The following is a 15,743-nucleotide window of genomic DNA, read 5'->3' on the forward strand; positions in this document are numbered from 1 at the left end:
GCGGCACAACCTTTCACACCAGTAGCGACAGGCACCCGTGATGTGATAACCTCTGATTGCTCATTGGTCAGTTCCCCAGCTGCCACGTGACAATCGCTAAAAAAAACAACCAAATACGATTCTCAGAGTTGCATCTCAGGCAGTGTGAACGGTTCGGATCAAAACTACAGGTTCTATTTTTTTTTTATCCTGGTGCGGTGTATCATACTAGATCTACTTGTAGCATCTGGTCCTGTGTGAATAGGCCTTTATTGTATCTTCTCCCAGCATTATTAAATGAATTAAACTCGATCAACCCTTATTCAATCCAACGTGACTTCTGCAGAGCATGTGTTGGGCTACTGAGCTGCAGTTAATACTGTCCCAGTTAGTTTATATATATACATATATATATATATATATATATATATATATATATATAATTATAATTAGCACCTTATGTCAAACGTAATGAGAAATAGGTATGAGCTGACTGTGCAAATGTACAAAAACACAAACTCTACAGAGATACATCATTCCAAAATACATGAAAACAATTAAAGCATGCATTCAATCTGTAGTGTATGTTTTTTTTTTTTTTTGGAGGGCAAGTGTTTTTCAGCCCTTAAAAAAAAAAAAAAAAAAAAAAAAGGTGGCTGTTCTGAAAAAAAATCAGCAACTGCTGGTGACGGTTGTTGGCACAGTGGGGACCAGCGGCGTCATTATTGCTGCATCTTCCTGATCACCTCGGCAGACAGTGGAGGGTGGAAGTTGATGGTGTGGTGCCGGAGCCCCTGAGCAGTCTTGTAGCTCTTTCCACAGCGGCACTTAAACGGCTTGCGCACACGGATCTGTGTTCTGTGACCATTCTTGGCATGGTACTTGATACCATTCACATTCTGAGGAAAGAGGCACAACATGCTTGTTAATGATGAAAACAAAAAGCAGCCTGCAAACAAAAATGATTTCACAATAAAAGTGATCAATTATCTATTTCTAATTACTTCATATTAGGAAACTGTTTCAAGCACTGCTAAAAATAAATAAAAAGGATACACTTAAATACAAACACTCCAAACTGTTACCCAAGCAGGTTCTTATCTTTCCATTTCTGTGGTATAAAGTCTATTATGAATATAAGTTTTATTAGCCACATGTAATCCAAGTCTCTGTTTATTCTCCCCAAGGTCAAATTAGACCGACAGTTTTAATGTCATAAAATACTATTCATTACAAAAAAAAAGATCCCTTTGGCCATTTAAGGCATTAGGGAAAAGAGGAAACTGTCAGAATTCAAACTATTACTTTTTTTTAAACATCAATGACACCACAGTTAAACCATCATAATGATTATACAGGTCTTGCACAGAAGACAGCTTGTCCCACAAGCCTCCTCCCTACTCACAGTCTGCAGACCAATGAGCCTTAAAGGTCTGATGGCACAAGGAAAAGGAGGAACGGGACTAGTCACATTCAACCGCAGACCACACCATATTCTACTCATGATACCACCCAGCATGTTATCATCATTTCATTTCAATTTTCTTTCTAAAATAAATCATCTTTATTGGCTGATGTGTCTGGCCTCTAGCTGTTGGCAGGTGTCATCGACAGTACCCTGTGCACTGAACAGAGGAGAGGGAGAGGGAGAGCGAGATCCTCTTCCCTTTATGACATTCCACATGTGGTACACATTACTGTTCTATCGGCAATGTACAGGAACTTGTTTTATTCTCTTACAAGACTGTTGGTGGCTTTGATAACACATGACACAGCTAAAAACTAGCTAATCAGGATATAGAAAATGGAGCTGCACATTGTGTGTACCTATACTGGTGATTTTCTATTATTAGGAGCAAAGGGAATACTGAACCACTAAAACCACAGCTCGATCTGTGTGTCTGTCTGTCTGTCTCTCCTGTTATGCAGTTTCGCAATGACTGTTTTATTCGATTAATTATAACAAACAACTATTAGTTACAAAAATAACATATGTAGATGCATAAAGACTGAATACATATTCTAATCCCTGTAACACCGCCACACCCTTTTATCTACCTGGCTATTCAGAAGGAAACAGTCAGGGTTCCCGAGTGGCGTATCTGGTAAAAGCACTGTGCTATGTAGCTTGGTGATCAACGGTTCAATCCAAGCTATGCCACTGCCAACCATGGACAGGGGTTCCCAGGGGGGGTGGCGCACAATTTGCCAACCGTTGCCCGGGCAGGGTAGGGGTTAGGTCAGCTGAGGAGTCCTTGACTGACTACACCGGCCTGCATGTCTGCATGGTCTGCCGATGTTGTAAGTTCTGCATGGCTGACGGCACTCGTTTTGGAGGACGCGTGTCCTCATCTTCGAGTTAGTTCGGGGGGCAGTGGCGAGCCAAGTTGAATAATAATTGGACATTCCAAAAATTGGGAGAAAATTGGAAAATGAATAAAATTGTTCAAAAAAATAAATAAAAAGGACAGAAATAGTCAATAGTATGCATAAAGCATTTTTTAAATCCTGCAGTATAAAATAAAATAAAAGAAGCCCTGCAAATATATAGAAAAATCAGGAACCAATTAATTGTGCATGAAATAAATAAGGGGGGCTTGGATGGAGAAACCATTTTAATACTTCCTTTGTGTCCACTGTTATAAAGCCCATACGGCAGGCTTATCCAGGCAGTCTTGGTCTCTGTGCAGGAGAGGGCTCTATACTCTCTCTCGTCCCTGACTCATTACCCTTTATTTGCTGCTTCTCCATGTTTGTCAGGCCCAGCATGGATCATTAATTCTTCTCCTGTCCAGTTGCTCAAGCATTTGAGAAGTGCAAGACAGGCCTCATGCATTTGAGATGAAGGCAATGAGATGATAGCAGCAGTAGCAGCAGCAGCAGCAGGAGGCAGGCAGGCAGGAACGCCTTAGTTATATGGGCAATAAGGAAGAATCACTGGCAGTCAAACAGAGCACAAGCAGGATGTAGCAAATGACAGGGTGATTCTTCCATCTCTTCTCCCCTAAAGAGATCCTCTTTGTAATGCTTGGGTTCCCTCTGGGGAAATCCGTTCCTACCATTACCCAGGCCTGTTTCCTTCCTGAGCCACACATTCAGTTTTATCATGTTCCCACCCATCCTTATACTGTTCCAGCAATAAAAGCCTCCAGCACATTTAACAAGCTTGTGAGAGAGAACCAAAGAATCAAACATTTGAAGTCTTGGATCCCATCACTGTGTTAACCCCTGGGAAGCAGAATGCCTGCTGGGACAGAACATTGCAAAAATAATATGCAATGTTATACAATCTCTATCCCTCCCACTGGTTATGATACATACACAGTTGTAGGCAAAAGTTTACATACCCTAATGGAAATTTATAATTTCTAGAAATTTCTCAAAAAATTTAGGGAAAATTTGTTGCAGCAAAAGCTTTTAAAAAAAGTTACAAGAAATAGATGTCTACAATTATTTATTTCAGCAATTAAAAAAAAATAGCATTGTCTGCAAGTTGTAGGTGAACATAGGAGCATAGGATGATTGCTGTCATTACTAATAAGTCAATATGGGAATAGTAAAGCGCTACCTGAAGACCTCAGGCAGAAAATTATTTATTGTCATAAATAAAGCTGGAGAAGGATACAAGAAGATTTCCAAGCATTTGAGAATCCCAATTCCATCTATTGTTTCTAGGAAGGTTAATAACAATCAGAGATTGACTGCCAAATATATTCAAAGTGAACTGGCTGCAAGTGGCACTGGGGTTTCCATTTCAACCGCAGGTCGAGTATTGCATGGTGAAGGTCTCAATGGTCACAGGCCAAGGAAAAAGCCACTCTTAGGAAAACGTCACGAGGACAATCACTTAAAGTTTGCAAAACGGCATTTGAATGATGAATATGAGTTCTGGTCGAAGGTTTTGTGGAGTGATGAAACAAAAAGTGAGCTATTTGGTCACGCTGATAGTCGTTATAGAAAGGGACTGAAGGAAAAAAAAACACAAAATCGGCTAAATTGGCAGTTTTTGTTATTTTAGCCAATAATGTACACCGATAATCATGTTTGAATTTGTTCCATCACAGAATTAATGGTTTGGTCAGGTGCACTTACTAATGACGCAATAACAAGAGATAGTAATTTTCCTTGCAGTTCTGTGTAGCGTGCGATCAAACAGCAGTAAATATGTCTCAAAAACGCTATATTTGAAATTTTTTTTTTTTTTTCAGTCTCTAAAGACAACAATAGGACAGCAAGTTGTGTGCAGCAGAACAGACTTGATGCTAAATTAAATCCAACGATGCACTAACTGAGTGGAATATTATTCTGATGGTTTTTTAAATTATTATTTTAGGTTGAATCCTAAATAACACTGATGGTTTAAGTTAGTTAAGATAGTGACAGTTTGTAATTGTTGTTTGTCTTTCTTAATCTGCATTGGTTGTGGGTGTATTCAGTGGCATTTTAAAGCAGAAATTGATTACTGTGCCGTCTTTTGTGAAGTAACAAATTTAAGTTTGACTGAATTTTGTAACCGGAATTATTAATTGAATTGAACAATTGAAGTTGTGCTGCATTTTTAAGCAGTGTACGCTTAAAATAAGAATTTAAGAGAAGTTGTTTTAGTTCACATTGCGTAGGCTACATTTTTCTTTTCTATTGTACAATATAGGTAGACGTTTTAATATGCAATTTTTGACAGCAAGTGGCTTTATATTTTTTTTTATACTATAGTCTTATTTCTATTACAAATGCAAAATGTTTGTGTGACTGTTGTAAAACAAATGTATAAATCGCTGTCAAGCACACAGTATAAGACGAAGTTATTCTTTCTGTTCATTTTCTGAAGTAAATGCAACAAGTAAACAATACCTGTTAATTGTTTAACATTTCTAATTATAAATATAGGCCCTAAGTCTTGTTCTAGTAGTTAGCTGCTCTATCTATTACTATTGGTATCCAATCGATATTGACCGATATGGGTAGATTACCATTGGCTACTGGTATCAGCCATGAAAATCTTCATCGGTTCACCCCACTTTCACTATGGAAGTACTTCCACAGATACCCACATACTACTGTGTCTAATTTATAACCAACAAATACAATTGCCATTTAGGGTGAATTATTATTTAATGGACTACAACTTTAAATGAAAAAATAAATAAAGAAATAAAGAAATAAATTAATTAATACATAAATAAAAAGTACTCTTCCAAGCAAGCAGAAACTGCTGTCTGATTACTGGTAAATTCACATTCTCATCATTTAATTTACTTTAGTAAAATACAGTTTAAAAAAAAAAAAAAAAAAAAAGATTTAGATTTGTTTTTGTTTTTTGCGATATTTTTTGCACACCTTCAAGGGTTTATGAAATATGGAGGACACTACAGTGTGTATATTGCACTTTCATATTTGACACGTCTTCCTGACGTTAAAACAAATAGATACAATAAAAATATAAAATAAATGAATAAACAAGTAAACACATTAGCAAACTAAAACATACATCCATGCCTTGTCATAATTTTTTGTTTGTTTTTTTAATAATTTTTAAAAAATGTATTCTTATTAAAATGTAGTGCTGGGAGGAACATGACATTTTCAGATATTCGTTCAAGATTTAGATATTTGTTTGGATATTCATTCATTATCAAAGCCTTATCAAAGCCATTATATGCAACACTATTAAAGTTGAAAAATATCCCAAAAGTAAGAAAGGCCTCACTTTACCCTCATGAATTAACTATAAAACAAAGAAAACAATAAAAGCAGTTAAATTTTAGTTTCAAGTAAAAAGAAAAGTTGACAACGCATTTTTTTAAGTAATCCTGCCATTGTTGTGTCTTTGCAATAAACAAAGGTTCATAAAGTAATACCATTCGTTTTTAAGGTGAATAAACACCATGTATAAAATCTCACACAGAAAAAATCATTCTGGTGGACACAGATATTTTTTTTTGGCCTTTTAAACATGTAAAAAAAAATATGAAGACTGAATCAGCTTACCTTGTATCTCTTTTTACACCCAGGGACAGGACAGGCAAAAGGCTTTTCATCTCCTCCATTCATACACATGGAGCTCAGGATAGACTCCGAGCTAATGGCACTTTCTGTGGTCCAGGACTCATCGCTATCCGATTCTTCATAATCCACTTCTTCTTCATCATACTCGCTACCTAGGAAACCAGAACACCCACATTACAACAGAAGCAATGGGAGCCGCCATGATGCATTCAACAACCCCCACGACCAAAAAACCACTAAGGGAGAGGTTAAATTGCTGAAAAAAAACAAGTTTAAATCACACACACAAATAAAGGGCCCGGTATAGTCATGTATAATTCTAGTAAGCTCTGCTGTATCACACCTCTTCCAAAGCCAATGACCATTTTCAATTTGTAAGAGCTTCAACCACAGTGCTATTGGTAATTACATCTGGTCTTACAAGCCAGATCCTGCTACGCAGCTCATAAATCCTGCTAGAAACAGTCCTGTTCACAGAGGGGCTTTTTTACCCAGGAAGAGCAAACAAACATTTAGGATGAAAAAAATAAACAAATTAAAAATAAAAGGCTGAGAAATGTTAATTAAGGCATTCTTGGCCTACCAACTTTTTCCATTGCCTGTAGAAGTACTGAAGCTAGAAAGGATATCATCTGACAGCTTGTAATAATATTGTCATGTGCATTACAATGAAGCTTTACAAACCTGGGAAATTGATGAGATCTCTAAGCCCGGGGGCCGTAACAGTAAAGTATCAGCAAATATACAGTTGTAGTCAAAAGTTTACATACCCCAATGGAAATTTATAATTTCTAGAAATTTCTCAAAACAAAGAACTTTAGGAAAAATCTCTTGCAGCAAAAGTTTTGCTTTTGTGGATGAGGAAAACAAAGTTACAAGAAATAGATGTCTACAACTATTTATTTCAGCAATTTTCTTTTGTAAAACTCAAAAAATGCAAATTCAAAATTATTCATACCCTTTGATGCTATGATAGTATTGTCTATAAGATGCTAGAAATTTCAATATGATAATGCAGAACCTAATTCCAAAAAAAGGAAATGCTAGATTGTAGGTGAACATTCTTAGAGAGTATAAAAGGGTTAGGCATAGGAAGATTGGTGTCATTACCAATAAATCAATATGGGAAAAAGTAAAGCGCTACCTGAAGACCTTAAGCAGAATATGATTTATTGTCATAAAGGATACAAGAAGATTTCCAAGCATTTGAGTATCCCACCCTCCACTACAAAACTTGGTTAAAAGCGCAACTGGACGTTCCAACACAACAACGATCCAAAGCACACATCAAGATCTACTTCAGAATGGCTAAAGAAGAATAAAATCAAGGTTCTGGAATGGCCGAGTCAAAGTCCCAATCTAAATCCGATTGAGAATCTTTGGTATGAGTTGAAGGTGGCTGTGCACAAGAGAAGTCCTCGGAATTTGAATGAACTGGAACAATTCTGTGTTGAAGAATGGTCAAAAATCACTAAAGAATCATGCCAAAAGCTCACTGACAAATATCCTAATCATTTAAAAGAGGTTATTGGGGGTCCCAAGTGGCGCATCCGGTAAAGGTGGAGTGCAGGATGTGCCCTATAGCCTGGATGTTGCCAGTTCCGGGGGTCTTAGGTCTGTAAGCTGCCCAGAGCTGCGTTGTCCTCCGAAGCTATAGCTCTGAGGTGGCTGCATGGTGGGCCAGCGGTGTGTAAAAGAAGCGGTCGGCTGATGGCACACGCTTCGGAGGAGAGCATGTGATCGTTTCCGTCGAAACAATAACAAACAGTGTACATATATATATATATATATATATATATATATATATATATATATATATATATATATATATATATATATATATAGTATCTGGAACTATTGTTCAATTGATGGGTGAGGCAGTTAGATAGCACTGCTTTGAATGAAGCATTCTGCTTATTTAAATTACAGATCACATCTTGAATCTCAACCAGTAGTAATTTAGTCTATCCATAATTGGTGTGTTGTGCTGACATGGAACACACTACAGTAAAGCTCATGTATGTTAAATAATGTCTTTCAAGTCTCCAGCAGCTGTGATGTTCTTGTCATGTTCACTGGTTGGATAATCTCTATCTGAACAAAAAGGACTGCTAAGTAGTAACATTGGATTTAGCAGTCTCTATTAACATTGCACAGGCATGCAACCTGCTGTGGGATTGAGGCTCTGATGTGCACTGCATGTGTCTCCTATGGTCATAGCCCTGTTATAATAGGTTTAAGCCCTCGTGATTTTCATTTACTTGTATTGTTTATATTTTTAGTGTACTAGGAGTTGAAGCAGCCAGACTGGCAACTTATCTTGGTCTCGCGGTGCAATAGGAGTATGATATAAAATAAACACAGAAAAAAAAAGAAAAAACCCAACAGTATTCAATAAAACCCCTTAAAAGAACAAAACAAACTTGATTTCTGTCTTTCCTGTACTGAATAAAAAGGTAAGGGTATGCATTTTGCACTCTCCTGCAAAGAAGGAAATGTTCCACCGTCAGTCACAGGATACTATTTGAACCGTTTCAAGGCTATTTTAACAAAGTTCACAAATAAATAAAAAACAATTGTGCAACAAAAATGAACAACTGCTACGTTCTTAAAACTCCTGACTACATACCCAAGTCGAATAATTATTATTACATACGGTAGCTAGTAGCTCCTAGTACACAGCACTCTTTGTGAAGGCATATGTTGAAAGTGTATATTATATAACACAAATAGGATCACCCAAGGAACATGTTTCTCAAAAAAACATTTAAAAAAATGTAACTTGTTGATGTGCCCATCTTATATACCAGCTCTACAGCAATGCATTTACAAAAAAAATTCCAATTCCAAGAGTTTATGTTCTAATCTGATGAAGGAATCAATCTGTGGGAAAGAATTTGTTTCAAATAAAGCCTTTAGGCTAAAAAGCATCGCATACCAACAATACGATGCAAAAACAAAACAAAATTAAAAAAACCTCAGCACACAACCAAGAATGCTTTCATTCTAAGAAAATACAATCTTTAGAAAATAGGTACAGCATGGAAATAAAAAGAAAACAACAGTCAGACATATTAACAACATTTAATACAGACTTACAAGTTGCAATGTCTGTAGGTAATTAATTTTAAGAACAAAGATGCAAGCTAAATACTGCACATAAAAGAGTTGTATTATTTATATTTAAACATGGGGTTCAAAGACAGCCAGCAATATATTACTTTTTTTTTTTTTTTTTTTTTATAACTTGAAAATAGGAATGTTTCTTCATGTGGGATTCTTTTACAGTGTTCTTTGGTGAAATATTTATGGCTCACACAATTACAAACTCACTTAAATAGGATTAGGCAGCATGAATAAAGTTTGACTAAATCCCATTCATGTCTTTATTTAAAGAATTTGACATACAATTGGCAGCTTTTTTAATGCTAATTGGACCCCATCTCCCACTGACTGATCCGTTAAAAAGATACCAAGGTTACTTATGAACCCTACCTGACCACCGCCAATGTGCAGCTTGTTTAGTTAAAGTGAACTCAAGGAACAAACAACGTGTTAAAAGTGTCAAAATACTCTATTAACAGGTTACTGTATGTACTGTGGGTATGATTTTAATGACCACAGTCTCAAAGGCTTTAATTAAAAACAGCTTTTGAGACAACTTCTAAGCAATGTTTTATTTTGTTTTAAAATCTACTTACTGTGTTTGATTCCGAACAATAAACTATGTCTGTTTGATAAAAAGTGTACCGTGTTTACTGAAGCATTTGTAACTAAAAAGGACATAAAATGATCAAACACAATAGTTAATAAATGCATTTTACTGCTGTATTCCTTCCCAGTGGAAAATGATTTATTACGCTGTAAGATTATTTAACTGTAAAACCATTTTGATGAGTAAAACAAATTGAAGAGAACTACTTAAACTTTATATATAATTTTTTTTTTTTTACACTTTATAGCCATTACACTCCCTTTTACTTCTAATTTAAAAAACGCACTTTCAAGTGCTTTGTTAAATTAAAAAGTGAACCATGTTCTTTTTATAGTGTTCTTGCAGTAATTAGAATTATTTCATATGCAAAAGACTTTTAATTAACGTAGAAAACCAGTCCCTTCAAGTTTAACGTGCAGCATGTCTCTCTCCACATGGAGTGGTCAGCACAGTACATGTTACCCTATTCATTTCACAGGTCTGTCTTGGACAGACAGTCGGAGGTAACCTCGAGGAGTCAGGACTGTAGAGGCCATACTAGATGAATCACTGAGGCTCCAAGATTCTCCAACAGAGCCAGAAAGCAGAGGAGCCCTGCCAAGCACTATCCTGTGTAACATACTGCTTTGAGTCTCAAACATAATGCGAGTGTCACCTTAGAAAAGAATGTCCTGTTCAAAACATGCCTAATTAGAATGTTTACAGCTATGGTTTAGCCATATTTCCACAGGAATTAAGCCATTGTCCTCAGTAACACAACTACAGTGTGTACTGTAATCTGTACAAGTACTCATTTGGCTATTTATCTTTCATGACAAGCCAAAATCTGAAAGCATGACTATGATGATTAAAAAAAAGTACTAAATGATGTGAATGATCAAGAGAGCACAGGCATCGCTATTTGTATCTGTGTGAATTCACTTTCACAACCTGAGTGCCTATCTATGAATGACATCTGTTCCAGAACTGGAGCGACGTGCTCTAGTTCCATTAGAGAAATATCATGCAAACAGTTTATCCCATAAAAATGTAGCCCTCCTTTGTTTAGGAGTAACTTTAAAAGTACATTTGAGCGGTTTATAGAATACTAACTAATTAATTTCCATACTTATTAGACAAGGTGTGTCAGTTACCCAGCCAAAAGATTTTAAAAAAATACCAGACCGTTATCTCCACTCTGTTCTATAGCCCAGAACTATTTGGCAAACCTGTACTTATATAAATTAGAGAATCCTCTCTCTCTCTCTCTCGCTCTCTCTTTTAAAGAGGATGTGGTGGTGCATGGAGTTTACTCCTTTCTATACTCTTTCAGAATTTTGTCAATAGGTCTTCAAGAACAATACAGGTATAACGTGCACGGGGGAAGGCAGCAGCAGGGCTGGTAGGTGACGTAATCACATACAAAGACATAAGCCCGATATACGCTCCTTGCAAAGGAGCTGGATCTTTTGTACAGTGGTATCTGCGCTACGCTTCAGTGCAAGAGGTCCCTTGTTCGCGCCCGCCCTCCGCCTTTGTGTGAATTGCCTCGACCTGTGTGATGAGCTTGCCTGCGGGAACCAAGATAGCTACACAGGCAATTTGCACTGGAATACACAATTGCAGACACAATGCTGAGAAAGCTACCACTCCACCGACCCCACCCAAACATGTGTGGAATAAAAATAAATTCTAAAAATGATAATGAATTGCTAAAAACAGCTAGGAACAAAAAAACCATGGGAAATACAGTTGCATATTTTTCCCAGTGAATTGTATGTTTCTCAACGGATTCCTCAAAACACACCACCGTCTAGCAGTGACTTATTGGAAGACCATCTCCAAAGCAGGCAAAACAACGTAAACACATGTGAGACTGGGAATGGAGTTGCATTCTCATTATGATTGAGTCCCCAGGCTATGGAGGCTCAGGACATGTGGGCTGTGTTTCAACGGGCACATTTCTGAATGTTGCACTGCACTGTAACGACAGCTATGAATATCACATCAGTAAAACATGCGAAGTGTGCAAAGGATGGGAGTGTGCAAGAAAGTTTTATTTTCAAATATTGATTAAGGGCATTGGATTAACTCAAGATGTGAAATAGATTAAACCACACAGTTTTATCAATGTGTTAGGTATGATTCTCTGCATACTAAGCCAGTAAGGTTCTTAAACTGTGCTCATGTAAATGAGTCATCAAGGTTACCAGGTCAGGTTTCCACGTCGAGGGAAGCACATATACTGCAATAGGATGGCTGTCAAGAAACCCACATTTTAAATCAGTGTCTTAACTGCTTTCAAGAATCTACAAGCTAAAAGTCCAAAAGCAAAACATCTTGTGGTCTAATGATTGAAATTACTCCTCAATCTGTACCAATTGTAAGAAAACCTCAAAACACTGCATCATTTTGGTTCTGATTTACTAGAAGACATTTTCTGCTGGTTGTTATTCTGATCCCAAAACGAGACACCATGTATTGGAAACTAATTCACAGTATCTATTACTGAAAAATGCAACGATTAAATTAATTGCATCTATCTGCTTAACAACCTATTATGTTTGTGCAACATGAATCTCTGTTCAGCTTTGTTACTCACAATGATTACTAACTATTCCTCCAAAAGCTGCCTCTGAAAAGAGGAAGGGAGGTGGGAAAGTGTAGTAGTGGTTTGCTTTGTGTAACAGTAACATGCTTCCCCGCCAATCACCACCCTTAAGGAATCTTACGCAATAGACAGAAAGCACGGTGAAGAATTATCTAAGCAGAGATCACATTAGAAACTACAAGAAATACATTAGCAAAATCGACATCAAAGTACATACCTGAAATATTACTACTGTGAGTGCAACAGGGCGAGCAGCCCTGTACATCTAGGTTGTTTATTTTTAGAACGGGGTCTCCCCCTCTGCCCCTGTGTTATTTTGTATTTGTTTGTTTTATGATTTATTTATTGTATTTATGTATTGATATATATATATGATGGCAGAGCCGTGCGTTTTGTTTTGTTCTGTTTTTATTTTTGAAATGTGTTCTGGCAGAGGTGAGGGGAGTAACTCGTCCTTTGCCAGCAGCGAATTAAACCTCATGGCAATGTGTGGTTGTCAGCTAGTGCCTTGTTAAACTAGCCGACAGTCACACAATTAATAAACTCGTGCAGACTGTGGCCGAGGGGTAATAAAAATTACGAACTAGTTAAACCCCTCGGCCATGGTATTTAAGCCTGCAGCTCTCCTTGCTCTGGGTGGGTGTACGGAGAAGAACGGGAGAGCGAGAGGAGAGAGAAAAGAAATTTAAAACTGACTATAGGATCAGTGAAGGCGATTGCCCAGCCTGATCTGTATGGGTTTTGTTTTGTTTTGAATTTGCGATTTGTTTTTATTACACCTTTTTATTTGGGCTCTGTGAGCAAGTATTTTTTGTTTAAATATTTTATTTATTTAGTTGCTGAATAAACGGCGTGGGCAGCGAGTTCTTTTGAACTGCAGTACCTGCCTGTGTGTTTTCACTTCTGCTTTCTGGCCTGACGTCATTGCTCAGCCATTACCTGCCACAGTGAGATACTGTCCTGTGTCCTTATTTAATAGTGCTAAAAAATACACAACGAAAGGCATTGCTGACAGCGCACACTATGTGAATATATTGTTTCTTGACTTCATAGGTTGCCATCTTTCTGTACCAATTCCAAAATAATTTGGTTATTCATTGCAATGAGATTAAATTAATGGGTGTGGCACTGATAAACCACATTAAAAACACTTTTTTTTACCATACAGTTTTTCCATCCATGTTCAGTTATCAAAGCTTTGCTTATCTCGAAATGTTCCAAATATCTTTAAGCTACATGGGATCCAGTTAAGTTTAATAATTATATAATTAGGCAACCCCAAGCCCACAACAATGAAAACCAATTACATGTTAGCCTGCCAGCTACCTAGCAGCTGCACTTGAGAGTAAAATAGAGGTTTCCTTTCATGAAATCCCTAAGGCAGGTTTTATCATAGGCTGCAGCATTGCCAAGGTATATGAAGTGTGCGGTTTATGAATTACTTCATTCTACTGTACCTCAAGGGGACAACTGAACCATCTGTACAAACCACAAGCAAACCCAAACCTGCATCAAGGAGGAAAGTGCTTCTCACACTAAGGTGCCCCACCTCATTTACAGCAAGGTCCTGCTGGAATGCAACAGCACCGATGAGTGGAAATGAGGTCAAAGGAGGCAAGCAGCTTGTCTCTGGGGGACACAGGCAAGTCACTGTCAATCGTTTTAGGAAAATGTAACCTTTTAACTCAATTTTCTTCTATCAATTACTTTATTACACTAACTTATATAGTATAAAATATTTGGGGGGCAAAAAAAAAAAAAAAAAAAAAAAAAAAAAAAAAAAAAAAAAAAACTGCTTCGCTTGAGGTCGCTGGAACTGCTTCGCCAGGGGTCGCTGCCAGCTCTGCTTCGCCAGGGGTCGCCGCCAGCTCTGGGGATGTACTGGGGCTGGAAAAGCCAGCCCGGAAACCATTAAAGGCTCTGCTGCCAGTCGATAAGCCGACAGCCTTTCCGCTGTTAGCTAGGGAACCGCTGGTTGTGAAGAGGGGGGAGGAGGTCCAGAGACCACCAACCTCAGCAGCAGTTTCGCTGCCTGAGATCTTGGGGGAGGTCAGGAGACCTGCTCTCACGGCAGCATTTTCGCTTCAGGAAGTACCGTGGCCGGAGCCCCACAAGAGGGAGCTGCTGGCTACGAAGAAGGAGAGGAGGTCTGGAGACCACCAACCCCAGGAGCCTTTCCACTGCTGGAATGGCCCCGGCGGAAGGAGTCAGCCTGGGAGCTGTCAGCACATCTGCTGACAGCCTCACCGTTGGCAGCATTTCCACTGCCAGTGGTACAGCGGGAGGACTCACCCCGCTGTCAGCACATCTGCTGACACCATTGCCAGTTGCAGCCCATTTGTGGCAATGTGCTCCACCCCTTGTGTATTTGTGTGTTTATATGTTGCATGTGGTGTGTTAAAGTTGGTGTATAGGTATTGGTGCATAGGATATAATTGGGTCTGTGTAACACAAGTGATTTAAAATATATAGTTGTATTTAGGCACAGGGATTGCACTTCACTTCACGTGCATTTAAAGTATTTAATAGTATGTGAGCACGGGGTTGGAAAAATTAGTTCACATGCCGGGATTCAAGTAAATAATTAATTAGTAAATCCCAGCACAAGAGTATATATTAGATGCACATTTTACTCACTTAGGGTTGTGTGTTCGTGAGTGGAGAACGGGTGTGAAGAGGAGAGGATTAAAAACAAAGAAAGTAAATATAACGAGTGCCAGAAGCACCAGCACCGTACATGTTTTGTAATCAGCGTTCGTCCACCCTGTTTGTTAGTGTCTATTCGTTTTGTTTGTCTATTTGATTTGGCCTCAAGTGCCGTGTGCTGTTTTTGTTACAACCTTTTATTTTCTGCTTAATAATAAACCACGCAACAGCGCAAATTCAACTCACTCACCACTCTGTGTTTCATTTCCTGGTTCTTACGTCACCGCTCAGCCACACTGCCACACACAGACATCTTATTTAGCATTCGTTTTGTAACTAAATAAATATTAGGCCTATTACGTGGTTATCTTTCCGAATGTATACCCTTTTTTTGCTGCAGCTTTCTCTGGGAGAAGAGATGCTTCAGCCCTGCTCTGGCAGCCGAGCCTGGGACGAGCCCATTCCCTCTTCCCCTCTCCCGACCCGCTCTCCTTCTTGAACTTGGCTTGCTTGTCTGTCGCTTCAAACTGAACTCCCGACCGCTGTTTAGCCAGGCTATTTACAATTTAAAAACTGCTAATTAAACTGATCCAGAAGTGGGAATGTTACCTTTTGTTTTCTTTTATTGTAAAAAATATAGCGTTGATGACATGGTGCTTTATGCATGGTTATTTCACAGAAAGTTACATTTTTGCATCACTACATGTGCATTATAGAGAGGGAGTTATTTTATTTTATAATTTAGTCAGATGTGTATTGTTATGTGTCCCCTGACACCTCCCCCCCCCCACCCCCTCTCCTCGTTTT

The 15,743-nt window shown here is 38.2% G+C and overlaps 1 protein-coding gene across 1 annotated transcript in view; it reads right to left on the bottom strand.

Annotated features, from left to right (window-relative positions):
* Nucleotides 1-15,743, bottom strand: part of LOC121313640 (juxtaposed with another zinc finger protein 1) — a 73,958-nt gene continuing 58,215 nt past the window's right edge. The window contains exons 4-5 of the mRNA XM_041246377.1: nucleotides 5,968-6,137; nucleotides 1-878 (exon numbers count right to left, since the gene is read on the bottom strand). Of these exons, the coding sequence (XP_041102311.1) occupies nucleotides 702-878; nucleotides 5,968-6,137 (347 nt within the window). The 3' untranslated portion in view covers nucleotides 1-701. The remainder of the gene's footprint in view (nucleotides 879-5,967; nucleotides 6,138-15,743) is intronic.

This window comes from Polyodon spathula, chromosome 3, assembly GCF_017654505.1.
Source record: "Polyodon spathula isolate WHYD16114869_AA chromosome 3, ASM1765450v1, whole genome shotgun sequence".
NCBI classification, from domain to species: Eukaryota; Metazoa; Chordata; class Actinopteri; order Acipenseriformes; family Polyodontidae; genus Polyodon; species Polyodon spathula.